General features: G+C 40.8%; 1 protein-coding gene across 1 annotated transcript in view; it reads left to right on the top strand.

The window, feature by feature from the left end:
• Positions 1–15,871, top strand: part of ak5 (adenylate kinase 5) — a 71,546-nt gene that overhangs the window by 36,498 nt on the left and 19,177 nt on the right. The window contains 3 exon segments of the mRNA XM_034207727.1: positions 4,645–4,715; positions 12,315–12,360; positions 14,005–14,049. Of these exon segments, the coding sequence (XP_034063618.1) occupies positions 4,645–4,715; positions 12,315–12,360; positions 14,005–14,049 (162 nt within the window).

The following is a 15,871-nucleotide window of genomic DNA, read 5'->3' as shown; positions in this document are numbered from 1 at the left end:
CCGGCCCTTTGAGTGCAAGCTTTATACGAATGTGGCCCGCGATGAAATTGAGTTTGACACCCCTGCTGTAGGGCTTTATAGGTAGAATTGACTTTCTTGTGCTCATGGTTCATCATGTTGTGCCACGAAGTTTGGGCACAGTTGCAGCACAGCAGAAAGCTGGGTACTGGGTTTTCCTTCTTTTAAACTAAAACATATCTGGAAAGGGAACAGTTTGGAACAGATTTGAGTTTTGTTTCAGACGGATATGGCGGTAAGAGTAGAGAAGAGCAGAGAGCGAAGGCAGCTGTTGATGTGCAGGTAGGATGTGGCATCATTATTACACAAGTTACAGCTTTTCTCTAGACTCACACGATACGTGATCAAGACATCACATTAGCGGCAATCCTTGACATCAAAATGGCCTCGTGCTACTCGACAGCACTTGACAGCAGTCTAATAACAGGACACTGAAATACAGAGGCAGATTGTTCAAAACTCTGAACCTCTTGAGCTCAAGAAGCCTGCAAAACTCCAAAAATAGATCCTCGGATAAATGGAGAGATCAAGCACAGAGATATGTTCACTCAAAGCCAGCACTAGAAAGCCGGGGCTTCCTGTTAATGTCTGCTGAGATGCGGGACACTTAGATGAAGAAAGGGGAATTTTGGATTACTGTTAACAGGATTAAGTAATAAGGACACCAACAAAAAGGAGACTGTATTCCCTTACAGTTACATAAAAACAATATGTAATCAGATTACTGTTACATCTTTAAGTGTGAATCTATACGCCTGCTGCCTGAATCTGCTTCATGGTTTTCACTTTCTTTGGTTCATTTGTTCTTTTTTTTATTCAGTAGGTGAACAAATGTGTTCATAAAAAAGTGTGTGTGAGTTTTACTGTGCATATTAAACTAACACGGAGCACTTTCTGTCAGCTCAGATTTTATTTCTGTAGTATGTGTTCATGTGTATCATTGTTGGTGTTTGTGGGGGAAACTTCTGAAGCAATTGGAATCAGGACTCAGAGAGACACGAGGAGAGCTGGAGCTTTGATGGCAAACACTGGCGGTTTATTTGGAGTTACGGCCGGAGAATTGAAAAGACAGGCGGTGCGTCACGAGCAGGCTTGGATTTTCGTCATTTTAGGGGCAAGGCCATTTGGCCTTTGGTTTCACACATTTGTTCAGGGCGGAAAGGCCACATGCCAGGGCACAAAGGCCATTGAGGGAAACATTTGGATTTGGAGCTTACAAATAAATAAACTATCTGATGAACACACGAATGACATCACTTTTTTTATATCAATAATGTCAAACATTATATCATCCTATAGGCCTATGCCTCCTTAGTATTACCGTATATAAAATGAAATACTTTACTTCGAATAATTAGTGTTTGGTATGTTTTCCATCTACTACTTCTCCCATTCACAAATCCGAAATCAAATAAAAAATTCTATTAATATGTAACAAATAGATTCCATTTCAGAGCAGAAGAAACAGCCTTCAAGGGTCAAACTCTGCACATACATCATTCGTGTGTGTATACCACAGACTGTCTGTGTCATGTCTGTCTTTAGGACGTTGGTGTGAGATTGGACGGAGCAGCTACAACGTTAGTTTAGCCTGATCGATCCGATCTCCATTCAGAAAACACGCATTTTAAAAGGTTTTTCGCCTGCCATCTTGTCTGCACACTTGTCTAAGCATGGTTTTTACTAACCGTTACCAGTATTTAGTTAATTCGGCATCATTTTGAAACGTGTATTACAATTAAATCACGGTAAAATAGGATAAGTTTGTCGTAGTTGCTTTCCACCACAGTATTTTCATGGATATAAGCCCCGCCCCCTCTCCAGCTCGCCCTGTGACAGGAGTAAACACAGCTGACAGCCGCGGTGAAACCGGGTGAAATTCCAGCGGTTAGAGCAATGCGAATATTCGCATTGCGTCCGTTGTGAACGCAGCATAATGCAGTTCAGAAACCACTGTTCTGACGCTTTTAAAGCAACTTCAAGATTTTAACAGTGTGAGGGGCCCAAAGGCCATGGTGGCCGTAGGACGTACAATTATTTGTGGGGCATAACGGCCAGACCGAGGGGCTACGACGGCCATGGCCGTCATGGCCTCCGTGAAAATCCCACCCTGGTCACGAGTTGACACAGCGGTTGCCAAACCAATTCTGAAGAACTCTTCTGCAGCTCAAGGTTTTAACTAGTTCGGAGTGTAATAATCAACATTCTTCATCAGTGAGACTAAACCATTATGGACCCTGAATCTAACTAGAGCTCTCGTCCATAGAAAAGAATGCGTCAGGGAACCTACGTCCCTGGACATCAAACTACCTCATGGCGGCTTGTGCTCCGTCATAGACTGGCAACAACAATGCGCCCAAGGCCGTAGACCTATGCCGTGGGAAAGGAGACAGTGAGAGGAGACAATGATGAACTGTGTCGAAGGTTGAATACCTAAGCAAATGATTCCCTAACAGTTGGTGTATGTATAGTCTTCTACCTGAATATGCTTCATGAAAGGCAGGTTTTCTACAAAAGACATCTCTGAGCAGAGGACACCATTTTGATCCTAAATATCTTTTTTCTTCATCATTTCTTCTATTCTAAGGTCACATTGTCCTGTTGTCTTACATAATACACTTAAAAAATGTACATCTTATTGATATTTATTTTCCCTTGTATTTATCTGCAATGCATTTGATATTGAGCTAATCCAAAAGTAATCAGGTCACATAACTAACATTATGTTACTGATTACATGTTTTTTACAGTTACTAGTAATTGTAACGCAATACATTTTCAAAGTAGTAACCCTCCCAACCGTGACCACAGTTTACCTGTTGCTACTGTATGTTCAGATGCAGTGTGTGGCTTTGTGTCTTGTGTTTTATGTATGTGTGTATATGTTGTTAACCAGCTGTAAAAAACACATTTCCCTCTGGGACAATACATCTAAATCCAAAGATTACCACAAAATAATCATGTAAGAAAATAACATCAAGTTGTTGTTTAGATAATGTTTTTCGTCTAATCCAATCTTTATTTCTCATGCATTTAGAGTCCACTTGCATAAAGCAGTACGTCCTGCGCAGACTGCACAGCCCTTATCTCAGCTGTGCCCTGTATTGTAAGAGCAGCAAGACATCTGTGCCTTTGTCAATGTACATTTCCTGCATATGTTTCCTATATGGAAGCCACACGAGTGCAAATTAATGGGTCTATTATGTGAAATCTCCAGCTTCAACCTTTAATCTTCAGTACAGGTGAAATTGCTTCAAACAGCTCATATTGAAAAATATAAGGAAAAGCTGCAGGAAACAAAAATGGACATGCCATCATTTTGATATCAGATTAGTAGCAGTTGAGGAAAACTCTTTAAAGGTCCCCTATTATACTGTTTTTCATCAATATATCATAAGTATCAGATATTTACAAAACATGTCTCTGAAGTGTTTGGCTCCAAACACCAAACGGATCATTGCAGCATTACCCATAATCCCCTCTGTTTCAGCCCTGTTTCCAAAGTGCTGATTCTCTGTCTGTTACTTCAGATGAAAATAAGGAGCCCCTCCCCACGCCCCTCTGAGAGACATTTGGTTACAAAGAACACAATGGTGCTCTAGGAGGAGATTCAGGTGATAAGGTGGGGGGGGGGGGGGGGGGGGGTTACCTTGGTTGCTGATTGGCTAATAGTTACACAAGCCAAAACATCGTTATGACATCATAAAGTGGCCAAAATCTGATCAGCTCATTTTCAGACAGGTTTTTATAGAAATGGATCAAAAAGAGAGAGAATCTTTGTTCCTGAAACTTTCAGAGTCTCTTTCCACAGAGGGGACACATGTTGATGTCGAAGAGACATGAATAAGTGGATTTTGCACAATAGGTGAAGATTATTCCGACAGTCCATCTTCTGCTTATATAGCGGCACATCTCCTCCATCTTCAGTGTGTAAATATGTGGAGCAAACTGAGGTGTTGCTGACGGCTGCGGCTACCTGACAGATTTAGCCTCAGGAAACAAAAAGCTCAGCCCCTCTGCCCTCTGCCATGTTGCTGACTCTAAAGTTGTGGCTGCAGAGAGTATGCCGTTCTGATCTTCTCTGTAAATCTGATTCATTCCGACACTTTTCTACATAAGGAAAGTAGGCAATGCACCACTGCCGTCTCTCTGGAATCTGCCTGAGCGTTTGAAGCTGCAGAAACTAACCCAGCTGTCTGCCGTGCGGGAAGAGAAACTGCAGAGAAGAAATGTTATTCACGACCCAGTTCCACCGAGGAAGGAGAAGAAGATGCTGTGTTGGGCTCAGCTGCTTTCTGAACATATGGAGATTAGATTCCGTGTATGCAGCTCAAATTAAGCTTGATTTGTAGATATGTTATCCTCCTTAAAATGCAGATGTGCAGCTGCATGTAAACATCTGGAAGTTAGTTGTGGCACTGCGTCTTACGAGACTTGATGAGCTGTATTATAATGAGATGATGCAATATACCCAGGCATCTGTTGTCATGTGATGTTGGCAGAAACCTACATATGATCCAAGTACGTTTTGGATTTTCTCATGTTCAAGCCGTTTGCATCACCACGAGTCATTTGAGGTGAATTTACCGTAAGCTGAGAGTTTGATGATTGTGTTTCTGTGCTCAGGTCCCAGTGAGCTGGACCTCAGTCTACTGGGGGAAACCAGTATGGCAGATGTTGCCTGCAAGTACGATGAGGTAAGATTGCTATTCTTTGGGATTTTTTTATACCTGTTTTTACCTTATTTTGAGATGGGGATACTTTTCGTTTTGTTTGTTTGCTTTTTCCAAAAGCGGAACTGCTTTAATACAGCCATTGTTATGTTGTCTACTAATACTGTTATGGCGCGTTTCCACTGCAGGCCTCGCTCGGTTTGGTTAGGGAGGCCCGGCTCACTTTAATGCTGCGCTTCCATTACAGTTTAGGAACTGGGGCAGTTACTATAGTAACGCAGTGTAGGCGGAGCCGTGACGTCATCTTCAATGAGAGCCCCAGAAAAACAACACAGCCGTTAGCTGTTAGCACTCAGAGCTCCTCATATCTGTTCAGAAACTAGACAAAAGTTAAACAAGTACAAACCACAGACTGCCTGTGTCATGGCGAATACAGTCGCTGGTTTATTTATGTCTGTATAGGCCGTTGTTGTGAGTGTGGACGGTCGGAGCATATAACGTTAGCTTAGCCAAGCTACATTTAGAAAACACGCATTTTAAAAGGGTTTTTCGCCTGCCGTCTGTCTGCAGACTTGTCAAAGCATTAATTCATGGTTTTTACTAACCGGTATCAGTATGTTGTTACCTATTTTGAAACGTGTATTACAATTAAATCACGGTCAAATATGTTCATCTTGTTGTAGTTGTAGCCCCCTTGCCAGCGATTCTCTCTCCAGTTTAGCATACTCAGCCCGACTCAGCCTGGTTGTTCCTGGCCCTAGAACCACGTTTTAGTCGGGCCAGAAAAAAGGTGAAAAAGTAGCCCCGGGCCAAAACTAGGCCAAGTGGAAACGCAACCAAAAACGGGCCCCGCACGGCTCGGCACGCTTAAAGCGAGCTACCCGCTACAGTGGAAACGCGCCATTAGAGGCAAAACAATTAGAAAAAACGTTCGTGAAATAAATCAAAGACAAAAATGCTTTTCCTAACGTGTTGCAGTACGGATACCATGTTCCAGCTAACATTTAACATGGAGCTTTCACATCTGGAAAACACTTCAGGACAGGTACTGTTATAAAGAACAGGTTCAGGTTTTTCTTTACAATTCAAACAACGTTTATTTCCTAAAACAAAGCAAACGCTGGTGCCCCTTTTTTGCACACTGCTCCACAATTTGCTTAGTTTGGAAAACCGTTACATTTTGAGTCAATAAAATAAAATGTTTAGTCAATAATCATCAACTTAAAACCTTTCACCCAACACAAATGCATAGTTTTGATTAATGCAGATAATCAATCAGTTATGTAAGTTTAATAATGGCACTAAAAATCAGTGATTCTCAAATGGGGGTACACGGACCCCTAGGGGTACGTTGGGGGACTGCAGGGGGTACGTGAGACTTTAAACAAATTAAAATAAAAGGTTTAAAAAAATACCATGCATGATTACAAAAACAATCTTAGAACAATACGTTAAATAGAAAACACAATTTTATATCAAATATTCCTCCTCATATAAACATGTCAAATTTGTGTATTGTATTTTATAGTTTTGCATAATATATAATTGTTTTCATTGGTTTGTTAAACATATATTACTTCAGTTGAAAAACTCCATGGAAAAATATGTTTTAATTTTTTTTTCTTATGTTATTTTTTTTCATGCATGAAGATGAAAATATCCTTAGTTTGTTGTAATGCATGCACGAAGGAGTTAATAAATCACACACTGAGGGAACATCACTATATTGTAATTATTTATATAGGCTTTTTCGATCAAAAATGTCCGTGGTCGGTCAGGGGGTACTTGGCTGAGAAAATGTTTCAAAGGGGGTACATTACTGAAAAGTTTGAGAAGCACTGATCTAGAGCACCAAACCCATCAAATGCTACACTGCTCTCCACCTGTGTCCTCAGCCTGTGTTGATATGTTTTTGTCCACGGGAATCGTCACATTGTTTAAATATTCACCGTCCATGTTCACAAACACATCTTCCCTCACAGCCAGCCCTCTGTCACAACAACAACTCTCCTGCGCTGCACGGCACTTCATGAGCTTTCCTAATAAAACACTCTTAGGCTGATTGATCATTTTTTAACAATGTCACCCACAAAGGCACATTCAGAGCCAGGGTGATGCTGGGATATCGATACAGTTGTAGAGGACAAGAGAAGTGCAAACAAAAAAGCTCCAGCCCAATTCATTGCAGACGACCTCGTCCCCGTGCAGCTCTTCCTGTGGCGAGCACTTTCTGTGAAGTGGAGCGAACACACAGCGCAGACTTGTCATCCCGTATTTGTGGCTTCAGATGTGAGATTTTGAGTGGCAATTCACAGAAGGGCTGAGCGGCTATTTTGGGTCTCGGTTTTCACATCTCCTCAACATTTTACTGCAAATATTTCTTGCTTTTAACCAATTTTACTTTATCACTGATGAAAATAAGAAAGAAAATAAGAGTCCATTTTGTTGTTTTCAGACTGAAATATCTCAACGTGAAAAATGTTTCTCCCACATGATGTGTAGCAAAACAGCGTCACAGTGTTTATGAATGTGCACGTGTCCCTGTGCACGTTCCATTCACTATCTCCTACATACAGCATCATCTTCCCAGGCATTAATAAAAACACTTTATTTTTCGTACAGTGTTTTAGTTTATGTGTTTACATACATATCTAGCCTCCATCACGTGTTTGCAAAATGACTGTGCCTGTGTTTCTCTGAGTCACCGCACCAGTTGGTGTGCCCACATGCCAAGCTGGCACCCACTCCCCCACACTGACGCCATTTATTTAACACTCGCAGAGCTCGCCTTCACTTTATTCTGCGTGACTTTACTCAATGTAACTGCAGCTCTACTTTCCACTGAGCCCGCTGCAAACCGCCACATGTCTGAAAGTCTTCAAAGATAAGAAGTCGAGAGATGCTAATAGATGGACAAGGGAGGTCGTGTTTTGTTCAGTCATCTGTCTGCAGATGATGCCAGGCTGTTTGTTGGCATTTACTGATAGGCAGCTGTCTCCAAATCACAAACAGTTCCAAGAAAACACAAAAACAAGACAGCTTCATTGCTTGGACACCGTATGAGAACATGAAGAAAAACAGTATTGTTTCAATAGCCACTGAGATGTTAGGGCTGGGCGATGTGGATAATATCAAATATTATAATATTTTTGACCAAATACCTCAATATCGATAAAGCCAGGATATTGTACGGTTGACTATTGGTGCTATTTATCTTCTGAAACAGTATCCATATAATGGCCGTATATTGACCAGCCCTCAACCTAGTGTTGGAAATCTTTATAGAAAACATTTTGGATACATTTGGTCAATACTACATCTTCTAAGGCAGTGCTTCTCAAAGTGTGGTCCGCGGACCACTGGTGGTCCGTGAGTATATTGGTAACATTTCACATTTGAAATTAATTAATCAATTTCAGTTTTCCGCACTCTCGCGGGAATATCTCTGCAATGGAGCAAGGTTAAGTTTCACTTTCGATTGCATGATATAGCCCAGCGCAACACCTTCATCACACATGTTGCCACTTGTTTGTACCATTTTCAGGCGATTTGTAATCTGTTCTAGAAAAACTATGTGGTTTTTTATATTTGTGGAGTTAGGTGGTCCGCGAGTGTTTATTTATTGGTTAAGTGGTCCTTGGTATGAAAAAGTTTGAGAAACACTGTTCTAAGGGACTGAAACGTCTTTTTAGACGTTTTAATTTATTTTAGCTTCGCTTATTGTTGACTATCATCTAGTTCATTGTGTGACTCCTTGTTTCTTCTTAAATAGGATATATTTATGAAATATATTAAACCCTACTTTTAGAGGATCTTCTTTTTGAGATTCGACTACATCGAGGTGAAATTGAGTGAATAACTTTGGCACAGTGTGAGTACATGGCAGACGCTCATCTCACACTACATTTCTGTGCACATCAGATCAGAGCAGACACTCCGTTTTCACACTTTTGAATACTTTTTGTTCGGTAGTGATATGAAACACGAAGGTGATGAAGCACAAAAGGTGTCTGCATGCCTGAGAAACGTGTCTGTGGAGACAATAGACGCCTGTTCTGTCAGATTTCTGTAAATGTGTTGCATCATTTGAATCGTTTCTTCTGCCAACACAAATCGTGAGGTTTTAAGTTGTTAGATAATGCTTCTCGTCCCAGTTGGTTTGGTTTCATTTTGTTTTTGACACTCTCCATACTCCACAACTCGGTGCTTGCATGATCGGTTTCTATTTGCCTTTTACAGGGCCTATTAGCATTTTAATTTCAAAGAGCCATTAAGATTTAGATTTGAACCCTCTCTTTCTCATTTGAATACAAATCAGACGGCATTTAACGAGGAAGTCCATTAGGGAAATATTTGATAAACTGTTCCCTCAAATTGCCCCAAAATCAAATTACAAATCACTCGTTCATTTTATTAAATCAACAATTCAAAGTCAGTATTTTCTTCCATTTATTCGGTCATTTGTGACCTGAAGATTTATCATCGTTACTCCATTTTGTTTATCTCATCAACAACACTCACTCTGTTGAATGTAATAACGTTTTAGTTTTATTCAATGCTTAGATAAGATGTAGTCTGGCAGATGGATAACATTGTGTTTTGATTAAAGGTCCCATGTCATGCTTTTCCGGTTATTACCGGTCCCCTTGTGTGTTATGTAGCTTTTTCTGCATGTAAACGGTCTGCAGAGTCACAAACCCTCAAAGTACACCCTGTAGCGAGTAAAACTCTAACACAGAAAAGACCTGTCTGTGCTGCCCCAGAACGCCTCGTTGGACATTTCTCTTTTTCCATTGTTTACTTCTTGGGTATAGTGACGTATTTGGGTATAGTGACGTAACGTAACGGCTCCGCGGATTGGTCCGTTACGTTATGTCCGCGGAGCCGTTACGTTTGGACCAATCCGCGGACTTCCTCACACACACACACTCGGCGGGACGTTGCGAGGCTCGCTGCTACGAGGAGCGGGACACTGTGAGCTGGCTCACTGGTGTAGGGTCTGCGAGACAGCGCGGAACTCAGCCAGGGCACACACACAAACTCCCAGCCAGGCTGCGGGTGTGTGTGTGTTTCGGGCTGGGTTTCGCTGTGTCTCGCTGTCTCGCAGACGGCCACTGGGCTCACAGGGAGGGAGGGGGGGGGGGGAATTGCACAATATAAATGTATTTTAGTAGACCTCAACAATGGAATTATGATCAGTAGAAATGGCCATGACATGGAACCTTTAACATCCCATAAATATTGATATTTATTGACATACTGTATGAGACTTCATTAATAATATATCTGTTGTTACGGCGAATGTTCAATGTATCCCTTCACTTCAGTGCAGCATCTAATTTCTAGAAGTCAAATGGGGGCAATTAGCCTCATTAGGGTACAATTGATTCATCAATAAGGTCCCAACAGAGCTGTGATTTTTCTCGGAAATATTGTCACAGACACCTCATTTGTAATTTAATCAGCTGGCCATATGCTCAATTACCATTTTGTTACGTAATGTTGTGAGATATATTTCAGATCGGGGTGATAATGTGCTCCATGTGAGTGCCTTCTTTACGTTTCCCATTCGATCCACTGTAATTATTATAACAGGTTTATATTACTTGAGAGACTAAATAAATGAACAATACTAAACTAGGGGATGATATATCTCCCTATATTAGAGACTTGGAAGTGGCAACACTTAACAATTAGGGTATTGCACCCTCCCCCCCGCACGCAATACTATTTCTTAGCAATACCTGAAGATCTGTGTAACGATAGAAAAGAGCAATACGTGTATCATGTGAATGCAGCTTAAGGGGGAATTATTTTCAGCTTACATTCCATGATTTATAACTAGTGCAGTGCCTGTGTCTTTTTAATGCAAATCGGGCATGATATTAGCTTTCTAATCAAAGTTTACTCAGATTAAATGTGTCACAAAATGCTAGTGTTGTAGTCAAAACCACCTTTACTGAGACCAAGACAAGACCAAGACTTGGGTCGAGACAGAGTCAAGACCGGAACCAGACTAGTGTGAATTCAACACTACATAATACACTTACAATAAAATGTGGAAGATACCGTAGTAGTCCATTTGTTCTGAAACATCCACATCATTATAAAAAGACCCACTTACAAACAGTAATACATCAATTCAACTTCATCATATTCATTCAAAAAGTGATTCTTGGTTGCATTTGAAACAGGGTGTTTTACATCCAAGCACATCCCCAGCCACAGCATAAGACATAAGACATCTTGACATAAGATCTCAAGTCCTATAAGTCCGAGACCGAGACAAGACCGAGTAGAAATGTAGACGATTCCGAGACCAGACCAAGTTTACCGTTTTTCTAGACAAAAGACCGTTCTCAAGTACGACAACACTACAAATGGGTACCACTTTGGTCCACAGAAATACATCCCACAAGTGGTGACTGACTATTTGCGAGATTGTAGATTGTTCTCGTGTTCAAATAGCTAAACAATACTATATGTCCTCGGTACACACACCACACACACACACACACACACACACACACACACCACACACACACACACACACACACACACAACACACACACACACACACACACAATACGCACACACACACACATCAACACTACTAACACACACACAACACACACACACACACACACACACACACACACACACACACACACACACACAACACACCACACACACACACACACCACAACACACACACACACCACACACACACACCTACACACACACACACACACACACACACACACACACACACACACACACACACACACACACACACCACACACACACAACACACACACACACACACACACACACACACACCACACACACACACACACCACACCACACACACACACACCACACACACACACACACGTTTGTTTCCTTTGTCAGCAGACTGTCGGATACTAAGAATTCATGATTTTTCATTAAGCCAACATTTGAGATTTCCACACTGGTCATTTGTGATGCAGACGACTAAAGCTGATCAGAATAACCATGGAAACCTGAGGCAAGGAGACCTGAGGGAGAAATTATTTCGGAAAATGGTCTCAAATATCCGAACCAGTTGGATGAGCGTTTGAATCAAATGAGTCAGACTTTGTGCAGAATGTCTTTCAGACAATTATTTCCACCGCCATGCGTTTGTTACTCTGTGATCGGGATTCACAGAGTAACGCTCAGCACTCTGTGTATTAGTCTCTCAATAATATTTCATCTGTCTTTGCTCTCTTTCAATCTCGCACTTTCCCAAGGTTTAGTGCTGTCAAATACCCTTAACTGTCTCTTACGTAAAACAATGTTCTTTGTGTCTCTTGTTCTATATTCTCTTGCCTCTTTTCCCCATCTTAAATGCCTCTTAATGCTGCAGGACACCACTAATGTTGTGCTTCCAGCTTTAGTGTACGTGAAAGGCCCTTTCCTGTATTGATATGGCAATAGGTGTGTTTTTCTATCAGTTGACTCATTGTTTCAGTCCAATGTACCAACGTCTTCTTTTTTCTCAAGTTGGACATAACATAATGAAAAATGAAAATAGACATGCATTTGAGAAGTGACAAAATACAGAATACATTAAAACAAATGATGTGTCTATCTTTCCAGGTTGAAGAGGATGAAGAAATCGGGCATGTTGAAGGAACCACAGAAAGTGAGTTAAAAGTAAAAATCGATGTAATGAAATTGATGGTATCAACGGTCAAGAGACAAACACACACACACACACACACACACACACACACACACACACACACACACACACAGTTCCATCTCAGTAAATGCCACGTGTCAAGGAATGGCTATTCACAAGATGCCTGAATGAACTTCTCCCTGCAGCCTTGTGCAGTGTGTGTGTGTGTGTGTGTGTGTGTGTGTGTGTGTGTGTGTGTGTGTGTGTGTGTGTGTGTGTGTGTGTGTGTGTGTGTGTGTGTGTGTGTGTGTGTGTTGTGTGTGTGTGTGTGTGTGTTAGAGGGGAAGGCAGGTACTCTGATGTCTATCTTGTCAGCTAACTGTCGCTACGCTAACGTCTCCCTGCAGCAGGCGGAGGACAGAGAGGAGGAGGAGTAGACATGTCTGATTATAAGACAACAAACCTTGTGTTTAGTCACCATCATAATTTCTTTTTTGACATTAAACAACTTTCTAATATTGCAGACTGACTTCCTGCAAATAATGATCGTCTCAAATTAGGCTCTTATGTAGAAACTGGTGATGAAGTTTGACACCTCGCGTTCAACATATTGTTAGGGTTTTTTATAAACTAGTTTATAGACCAAATGAATAATGAAATGTTATTATAGCATGACTGGTGTAGCTGTTGTTGTTGCCACTGCTGATTTTATGTTAATTGTGAGAACACTCCCATTCACCCCAGCTTTAAAGATGCAAATGTTGGCATTCATTTCCCTCAGTGATTGAATTGAAATGAATCACAGTAGCTTAACAACAAATTATAATTATATGATCATAATTGATATGAGAATATATTTAAACAGTTTTAGAACTGAATCACTGCTCATTTAAATGCCTATGTATGTCCCTCAGTTTATAATGCATATTATATTGAATTCGGACACAACTTTTGTCTCTTTTAATGAAACGTATCCTGCATTTGACATCCCTTTAATCTGTATCAGTGCATAAGAGAGAGATTGGTTAGAGATGTTTTCTCTAAAAAATATTGGCAACAGCAAGTTGTATTATATGGCAATATAATATATTTAACAATTTGCCTTAGTGAGTAATCACTGAAGGATAATACTAAGTTAGTATATGGTGTAATACAACACAAGATCAGTTATGGCAAATTAGTTTATTTCAGCCATTGAGAATAAGATAATGTTAATTACACCAAGGCAATTATTATTATTATTATTACATGGTATTTAGATCACTTTTTAATCCAAAGCAGTTTACATAAACTCATGGTACGTGACCATAGACATGCGAACGGGAACAATTTCGGGTGGGAATCAACTGCTGAACCCCTGATTTGTAAAGGATATTAGACATAAATCTTACATTAAATATGTTTTAAATAATGTCACTTATACTGAAAACATTATAACATTTTCACATGACGAAAACAGGTCGTATGAAAAAATAAAAGTGTGATTTATGGGACTCTGGTATAACGCGTGTAATTTCCTAATTTCTCATTTACAAACCAGGCTGTTGGTGGTTCAAATATATATAAACAAATGATTCTGAATTATTTCTGTGCCTGCGTGCGTGTACAGTGTCCTGCACGTGTTGACCTACTCCTCAGTAAACTCTGATCTCTTCCCTCTGACAGGTTATTGTACAGAACAGAAGAAACCAAAGGTCATCTTCATGATGGGTACGTGTGCGCACACACACACACACACACACACACACACACACACACACACACACACACACACACACACACACACACACACACACACACACACCACACACACACACACACACACACACACACACACACACACAACACACACACACACACACACACACACACACACACACACACACACACACACACACACACACACACACACACACACACACACACACACACACACACACACACACACACACACACACACACACACACACACACACACAGGTCGAGCCTACTTCATTAGATAAAGCTGAACACACACACACACATCTCACAGTTCCATCTCAGTAAAAGCCACACACCCACACACAGGCAGGATAATAATGAGCAGCTGCTGACTGCTGTTAGTTAAACTTGCCTCGTTCACACAGAATAACACAGCTCAGCTGCCCGGATATTTTTCTGCATGTTTCCAGTGAACTAAACTCCCACTGATGATGGTAAAGCTGCGTTCAGGAGCGTCGCTGCAGGGGGAATGACAGATGTTCTGTTCTCAGAGGCTCTCGCTCGTTTCCGAGAGAAGGAGAGTTAATGAAGTAATTACATTTAAAATACTTTAAAAATGCTCCTGTAGAATTTCATGGCACATTTAAACACTGTTCGGGCGGCTGTGGCGCAGTGGATAGTGCCTTGGTGTTGGGATCAGGGGAGCACAGGTTCAAACCCCACTGCATGTCGTTGTGTCCCTGGGCAAGACACTTCACCCCACATTGCTCCTGTGGGGATTGCCCACAGTATTGAGTATGTAAGTCGCTTTGGATAAAAGCGTCTAACAAGTAACATGTAATGTAATGTTCATCAGTGGAAAACAAAACACTGATGAATAGAGAATAGTCAACGATGATAAGAACATGAATACCAGTCGTTATTAAAAACTTTACTAACAAAAGGCATCAAATTAAGTGTTTAAAGTGTCCGGCATCAGAACAAGATTCTCCCTTCACCACTACAGACAACACTAGAAATAGGCTCATTCAGATGTACTAATCCGTGTATGAGTATTGTTAAAACCCTTTTCCTGAAAACCACCCAGACAAATCCCCACTGATCTGCACTAACTCCAGTGTGTCTGGATGTTTGAGTTTGAGTTAGAGCAGGAGCTTTCCCCCAGCAGCAGATAATTGGGAGGAAATGCCAACAGCTTATAAAACAACTATCACCGTCCTCCACTCGCATGAGCAGATTTTATACCAAATAATTAAAGGTTGGCTACGTCAGCTAACAGGATTTTACTCCGCTTATAGCAAATTGTGATCATACATTCTACTAGTATGACAGTTGGACTAATCACAGCAAGAATTTGTTTTGGTTCCTATCCGAGCATCAGTTTCTCCTGTGACTCTAAAACATTGTTAAAGGGGCCCTATTATGCTTTTTATGTTTTTTATAGGTTTTTCGTGCATGTAAATGGTCTGCAAACGCTAAAAAAGGGAGTTTTGCTTCTACACACTCCCAGAAGAGTCTCATGCTGCTCATTTCTCTGCCCTGTGAAAATCTGATGAGAGTATCAGGGCGTCTTCAAAAAATTAAATAGCAATATCGTAAGGGAAAATAAAAAGGTAGCATCACATCAGAGTTTGTAGGAATTGTGTTCACCTTAAATTGGAAAATACTCAATTTGGAGTAGAAGGAAAACACTATAAAGTTATTTGTGGACCAGAACTATACTAAATACTGAAAATAAGTTTAAAATCAAGTACTTAAAGGGGACCTGTACAACGACAAGATACATATTCCATCCGAACTGACGTCAAATCGGCAGCGGACCCACAGAAAG

The sequence above is a fragment of the Gymnodraco acuticeps genome, unplaced genomic scaffold (assembly GCF_902827175.1).
Source record: "Gymnodraco acuticeps unplaced genomic scaffold, fGymAcu1.1, whole genome shotgun sequence".
Lineage (NCBI taxonomy): Eukaryota > Metazoa > Chordata > Actinopteri > Perciformes > Bathydraconidae > Gymnodraco > Gymnodraco acuticeps.
The sequence above is the reverse complement of the archived record's forward strand: the minus strand, read 5'-3'. Positions and strand labels throughout refer to the sequence as shown.